Source organism: Platichthys flesus, chromosome 4 (genome assembly GCF_949316205.1).
Source record: "Platichthys flesus chromosome 4, fPlaFle2.1, whole genome shotgun sequence".
NCBI lineage: Eukaryota > Metazoa > Chordata > Actinopteri > Pleuronectiformes > Pleuronectidae > Platichthys > Platichthys flesus.
This window is the reverse complement of record NC_084948.1, coordinates 25,916,374-25,923,705: the sequence shown is the minus strand read 5'-3', so window position 1 is coordinate 25,923,705 and position 7,332 is coordinate 25,916,374. Positions and strand designations below refer to the sequence as shown.

Genomic DNA, 7,332 nt, shown 5'->3' with positions numbered 1-7,332 from the left:
TTGTTTCTAAAATCACAGGACTGGATTTTTTTATTTAATATTTTTCTCCAAACATTACACGGAATCTTTAAATGATACAGTATATATACATACACGTCGGTGTATTTCTTTATCTAAAAAGTTGAGGGCCGTTGGACAATGCAGCTGTGCGTTTCAAGACAGGGTTGCATTTTGGACGTTTGTGTACTGAAGACATCCACAGAACGGTGGTGGTGGTGGTGGTGGGGGGGGGGGGGTCAGAAGTTACCGGGGATCGAGTGCCATCAGTGTTACACCAGAGCTACGTTTGGAGAGTAGAGTGTGCAGGAGCTGCCGGGTGAGTGGCACCATGACGGTCAGGGATGAAAACATGAAGAGCAGCAAAACCTTCCCTCGGCAGGAAGCGGTGCAAAAAGAAAAGTTACCAGCTATATGACGGAACCAGCTAACTACACCACTAATGGCAAACAGCACCGTTAAGAGTGTACCCAGAGACACGTGACAGACTGGGATCACACACGTAAGTTTAATTTGTGATGACTGACATACTGCCGGATGGTTTGAGAAACACTGATCCACATGCTGCTCCTCGCTGGGCACGCTGGGTTTCAGAGTCACAAGACGCTCCTCGTACAAACTGAACAATCATCTTGAAATCACAGATCTTTGGTACGTACTATCTACTTGATCCCATCTGCTGAGTGTGTTGAACATTTAAAGACCAAGCAGCTCTGAGGAGACTCGTCTTTAAATTCTCACGGCCGGTGTCTTTACCCGGTGATGGAACTCATGAACAGACTAATGACAATGGAAACAGTATTTTTCTTAAACAGATAACTTGATCCAGTTCTGAACTGGGCCGGGCTGGTACGAGTGATCTCTCCCCATCTCAACTACACCACGTGTTTTTTTCAGCATACAACTAGCGGAGGTTTGTCAGGGAGAGGGATCCCAGAGGCTAAGCCTGGATGAGAGCATGTCCGAGCACTGGAGGGAGTGAGGTGGCCGGGATGGTTCGGGTCAGATGGGAGGTTGTCAGTGTCACACATGGATCTACATCATCCCCATCTGCATTAGCGAGTTGGCGTACGCCATGGGCTTAACATTCGGATGAGGCTGTAGAAGAAAAACATTAGATCAAACTTTAACATGTGATTTTTAAACGATTTGCAAAATTAGTCATTCTTAGCCTGTTGTAATGTAAACTTCTTAAAGTACAAGTCAGTGGTTGTTTAACTGATATATTATTTTTATGGAAATGACAATCAAATTAAACTGGACCAACCTTTGCACAAAAAGTACAGAAGTCTTATAGTTATTAAAACCACCATTTCCCAAGGTTCCAGTGAACATTACGGACTGGAGAACTGTATACTCACCACAGCATTGAACTGGTGAAATTCTGGCTTGAGGTCTGATCCCCTGAGATGGATATACGCTCCTTTGTTTGCCATCTGGTCACTGGAGGAACAGATCACACGACAATGTTAGTGAACCGCTGCAATAAAAGCTGAGTCAACACTTGTAGGTTGAGCCGAAACCAGTACGTACCAGTAGTTGGGCGCTGAGAACACGGTGATGCACTTCCCTGAGTGAGTGATCTCGTAGCCCTCTCCCTTCACCTCATGACTACGCACAATGAAGTCGAGCTTGTTCTGTTCCAGGAAGCGCTCCGTCACATCGGGACCGAACTGACAGCTCACGCCTCGCTTGCTGACCGACCGGCCATTCTGCAAGAGAGAGAGAGAGATTAGTGGTCAAGCTAATTCTTAACCAAAAGATAAGAGATGGAGACAATGAAATAAACAAGTGTATAATCTTCGGTTGGTGAAATCTAACCTGCGGCTGTGGATCTGACCAGAGGAGGTCACACATGGGACCTGTGGGGAGAGAGGAGGAAGGATGAAGAGGTTGTTTTGTTTTCTTAGAGCCAGTTTTAAACCGATGACACTGATTCAGAGTCGGACGCTACCTGAGTCAGGAGGCTGTCGGTTCCTCTCAATCTTCCTGAGGTCATCCAATGTGACGCCATCTTCACTGAACAGCCCCCCGTGCATAACCTGAGAGGGACAGTGTTGTTAGAAGTGAGTGTGAAACAGAACAACACATGAAACCACCACAAAAATCATTCTCAAGATTCAGGTACGATATGGCTGTTGTTCTATTATACAAAGAACAACAGACACAGTCTCCAGTTACTTCAAATTCCGAATCAAGATGTCCTGACAGGAAAAGTTATCACTGATCAAACCCCTAAAACTTGTGGCAAGGCCTCGGTGAACAACAACAAAACAAGTTGCTCATCTCTTCCACCGCTCACCAGTATCTTGCTGTTGATGCACTGGGCCAGAGGCAGCCACTGGAAGACCTCGCTGAACAGCTGGAACATCTGGGCTGTGTACTTGGCCTTGACCTCCCCTTCGAATCCGTACATCTGGTTCATGTTGTCGGTCTCGTGGTTACCTGCAGGTGCAAGCCTGGTTATTGTATAATGTATGTTTCTGATTGAACAAATTTCAGTATTGTGCATAGACCTTTATGATAACACATTCATTGTGACACATTAATATAACAGGGACAGGACATGTGTGGATATCAAAGATGCATCCACAGACTTGTACAGAGGCACAGAGGGCGTGTTCTCACCCCTGAGCAAGAAGAAGTTGTCTGGGTAAAGCAACTTGAAGCCGAAGAGGGTGAGAATGACTTCAACGGAGAAAGAGCCACGATCCACGAAGTCCCCGTTGAACAGCTGAGTTCTGTGGTGAAGGACTGGGCCGCACAACGTTTGGATTCAGTGCTTTGAGAAGGTTTTTGTGATGGATATAAAAATGACATAAAACAAGTCGTATAACTACATTGAACCAAAATCTAAAACCAGATGTTTTAGGGAAGGATACGTAAATGTTGGTCTCTGAGGGTAAGCCGTTCAACTTGAAGATGTTGAGGAGATCGTAGTATTGCCCGTGGGTGTCACCACAAATAGTTATTTTTTCTGTCTGTGGCAAAGAGAAACAGAAACACTTAAATTATTTAAATCTTACATTCTGGTCTATTTACTGCTGTGAAAAATGAATACGTGGTAATCAGAGAATAGAACCATTCCATTGTTTTCTTGAAAGAATGCAACTTTAATTCACTTCACTAGTGATCATAAGCAAAGTGCTGCTCACCTCTTTTAATGTGTTCTCAATGAGACTTGGTAGCTTCGAGAGAAGATCTTTAACTTGCACCAGAATCTGAAAGAGCACAAAAAACAGTTTAATTTACAGCTGCGAGTTCGATTCCCTCTGTGAGCATCCTGGGTGTCACATGACCAAGCTTACCTGATAAGCACACTTTCTGTGCAGTTTCTTCTGGTCTTTGAACCAGTCCATCATCTCAGTCATGAACTGAGCTGTGATCTTACCATCATCCAGTTTGGGGCCTACGTAGTCGTCCTCAATCGCTGCAACACAAGGTGACATCAATGAGTGAGAATCAGGGGTAAAGAAAATGGAATACTTTAAACGTTGTTATCCCTTGCTCCTGTTTCACATGAAATATTATGTCTTTGATTAGAAAAGAACTTATATTTACGCAAAAAAGGAAACTTACTCATGTTTTCAATGTCCAGAGAGTCAACAACAGATTTTCTTATCTCATCGCTGGCGATGGCTCTTTCAAAAGCCTTTTGTTTCACAATCTTATTACATTCCTGAAACTTCATCTTCGCATCCTTGTCATTTGGTCGAACCCTTACTACCTGTGACCAGAGCGGGAGAAGAGAAGGACACAAAGATAACACAGGGGTTAATTTAATAAAACAGACTTTAAAGCAGAGAATTTAATGTAAAGTTAAAACAGTAGTTTAAATATGAAATTGCTAACTTATGCAAAGTTTCTTCTGGAGTTAAAGTAGTTTGCTGTGTGTGATACTGTACAACATTTAAACACAGTCCCACCCTGTCCTTGAATATACATGTGAACAAACTACATGTCATATATATAGTTTCAGTAGGATTCTATAAATAGATATGAATCTTGTTCCAACCTCTCGGAGCTCCATGAGGATTAACTCATTTTTTGTCGCCATGGTGCTTGTTTTCGAGTTTTGGCAATAAATTGCGACGGCTGAGCTTTAGAGTCTTTGTTGCCACAGCCCTGGTTTAAATTGCCCGTTATGAGAACATCATGCACAACAATAGACCCTAAATTATCTGCGGTATGAGAGCCTACACACCGGATCTAATTGGCATCATGGCTGGATTTAAGGATAATCCCTATTTTGGGCTGTAAGGCAACATGAGGAGCCTAACTCTCGGTGAAAGACCAACAGATGGAAGAGGGGAACTCGTTTCCTGAGAGAAAAATGCAGGCAAACACATTTATAGCCGTCCTATGTGATCACACCATATGGTAGCTTAAAGCGCGCTGCCACTAATAGACACGAAAGCAACACATCTCACCGTCTCGTAGTCCTTAAGTGCTGCCTTGAACTTGCCCAGTGCCATGTTGGAGGTGGCGCGGCGGTAATACCCCTTGATGTAGTTCTTGTCTATCTCCAGGGCCTTGGTGGCATCTGCCAGGGCGTAGCCATAGCACTCTGTGCGCAGGTATGCCAAGCTGCGGTTGCTGTAGTAGACGGCGTTGGTAGGATTGACCTCCAAGGCCTCCGAGTAGTACTTGATAGCATTATCATAGTCTTTATCTGAAAAGGCAAATATCACAAGATAGAAATCGGTGCTCAGTTGGTTGATTAGTGTTTGAACAGTGGTCTTATTTGTTTTAAGTGTCTGTATTCATAAGAGACACGATGAGGACATCGCTCTGGGTTCTGGTGTCATGTGTCTGGTATTCTATGTTTGAAATGTAATGATGATGACACTTTATTAATCCAAAAGGACTTTATACATTAAACATAAACAGCATATTTGCAGCTTTAAATAAAAACAAACATTAACCTTCATTTATATAATCTTCACTCCTGGATCAGTGAGTCCAGGAACAATAGTTTTGCTTCATCAGGATGTTACAGCGATCAAAACCACAGATGACATTTTGGCTCAAGTTACCATATCAAGAGTTTTGAAACACAATCTTTTAGCTCCAGGGGGAAGTTATGAGATAGAGAAAATCAAACTTTGATCCCATTAGTGGGCAAACTGTGAGGATGTAACCACTGCTAACCCAGTGCACTCAGGATACACAGCTGTCTAGTCTGGTTCCCAGTGAGCGGCTGTGAAGTGATGGAAAACCTGCAATGGCTTAGCAGCCAATCACAGCCCTGAGGCCTGCTATTATTATTCCCACTCAACACAAGTGAAAACTTCATGGCAGAGGAACGTATGAAATTTAACATTCAATATAGTTTACAAAACACAGAACGTAATTACATTAACGTGCTGAGTAAATAGAGCTTTTAGTTTAAAAATGAAATAAACATAATATGGTTGTGAATTCATGTTGATGCTTTAAATCAATTCACAGGGTTGATTTCCACCCACTTGGGACTTGATCTGACTTACAATACAAAAATTAAGTTATAACAACTTCATGGACAGATGATATACTGATCTGTATGTCTCCCAAATAAAAAAGGCAATAAAACAAAATCTATAATGCCTCTACGGTGTTTATCATATTGTGCTGTTTCACAGGGTCAAAGATCAACCTTTAAAGTTAAGAGAAATAAAAAAGAGACATTAATTATGATAATATTTGCCATTATTGATCAATTTTTGGCAATATTTCCAGCCCTACTTGTCTTTGTCGACGATTCACATTCCAGAGTATGTGATAGCGTGAGAAGAAGACAGCAAACACACAACTCGTGGCACAGTTTGTCTAGTTTGACCTGATGATTTGACATAACACTCGCTCCACGTGATTATTTTGAATAACTAACTTTGCCATGCTTCTGATTTTTGTGCAGAATGAATTCAAATCAGACACTCCTTGTTTTTTTACAGCAATCCGTGACACACCTGGTTATGTCATTTAGAAACCAGTCAAAGTTCACTCTCCAGGAAGCATCACTCAAAAGGCCACTGGAAGTCTCTGTGTGTCCCTGGGGCTGAAATGGGCTTAAATCAAGTTCCAGGTCAAACCTCAGTTCTCGAAACGAAACAGAAGCAAAATACGACTTTGAATCAATAATTCACAAAATGAAATCACGTCTTCAAAGATGAGAACAATCCAGAATCATGAATAATAATGGAGGGGGACAGAAAAGTGCCTGATAATCAACAGTGAGCATCACGAGCCTTGTTGCTGCTGCTCACACGCGTCGCTGCTCAACAACGTTCATTTCCAGTTGTTGCATTTGCGCAGAAAATCTACACAAATCCACGAGGAACAAAATGTCGCCACAGATTCGGAGGGAATCGAACCCCCTGCAGGTGTTTGGGGCACATGTGGACAGCGTGCGTCAACACCGCAGCTTTAGCGCTTAGCCGCCGCAGCTAATCCAATGAATGGGGTTTACCGCTAGCATGCTGTCCGAGCGTTGCTAGCTTAGCCTGACGTTAGCTCCCGGCTCCGGTTTGGAGCTTGGCGCGCCCGCGACCACGTCCCCCCGCGGTTCACGGTCACACCCGTGTCCGTTGCAAACCACCGACAAAAGCCACAGACCTGACAAGCCCTCCAAATTACCTTTAAAGTACTTATTCGCCTTCTCCTTGAGCAGCTCCGCATCATTTCCACCCTCCGCCATCTTCTTCTCGCTGCCGTACGCCGATCCGTGCGCCATTGACCGAACTGTCGCAAAGGTCGGGAAGTCTGTTTTTTTCTTGTTACTGCGCGAAGAAATAAATGATATTTAAAATGGTAATAAAACATAATTATTATTATTAACTTACAGTGAACAAAATACAGGGACATATCAATTCAGATAATAAACACACGCAAAGGATTTAGTTGAGTTTTTCTAATAATAATAATAGTATTTGCATTATATTATGAAAGTGTTCATATTAATATCAACAAGAAATAAGTAAGAATGTATGTAATAATTAGATTATTATTATTATTATGAGATAAGCTAGTTGAGTAAACGTCTTTAGAAGAAAACTTGAAAACATTTCTCTTTACTTCAGCCTTTAACATTATAATTTTTTACCACTTTCCTTAATTCCTCGATTTCACATTTATTTTTATTTTCCTTTTCTTTAAGTGTAATTTTAACATGTTCTTATGTTACTTAAAGTCTTTTGTCTTATACGAACTACATATTAACATGTTTTTATACTGTACTATACTTCTGTGGTGTATATAAATCCGTTTGAGCTGCATTTCTTGTATTAAAGGTGCTGTACAAATGATTTATTTATTTATGATTATTAATATTATTATCATATATATCATTGTTAATAT

General features: G+C 41.7%; 1 protein-coding gene across 1 annotated transcript; it reads right to left on the bottom strand.

The window, feature by feature from the left end:
* Window positions 1-6,755, bottom strand: ppp5c (protein phosphatase 5, catalytic subunit). The gene is made up of 13 exons (XM_062386545.1): window positions 6,613-6,755; window positions 4,428-4,669; window positions 3,577-3,724; window positions 3,306-3,427; window positions 3,153-3,218; window positions 2,880-2,978; window positions 2,626-2,731; window positions 2,300-2,442; window positions 1,952-2,039; window positions 1,819-1,859; window positions 1,531-1,709; window positions 1,359-1,440; window positions 1-1,095 (listed from the first exon to the last, which is right to left on the bottom strand). The coding sequence occupies exons 1-13, from the start codon at window positions 6,707-6,709 to the stop codon at window positions 1,033-1,035; spliced, it is 1,476 nt and encodes a 491-aa protein (XP_062242529.1). The 5' UTR covers window positions 6,710-6,755; the 3' UTR covers window positions 1-1,032.
* Window positions 6,756-7,332: the final 577 nt, after the last annotated feature.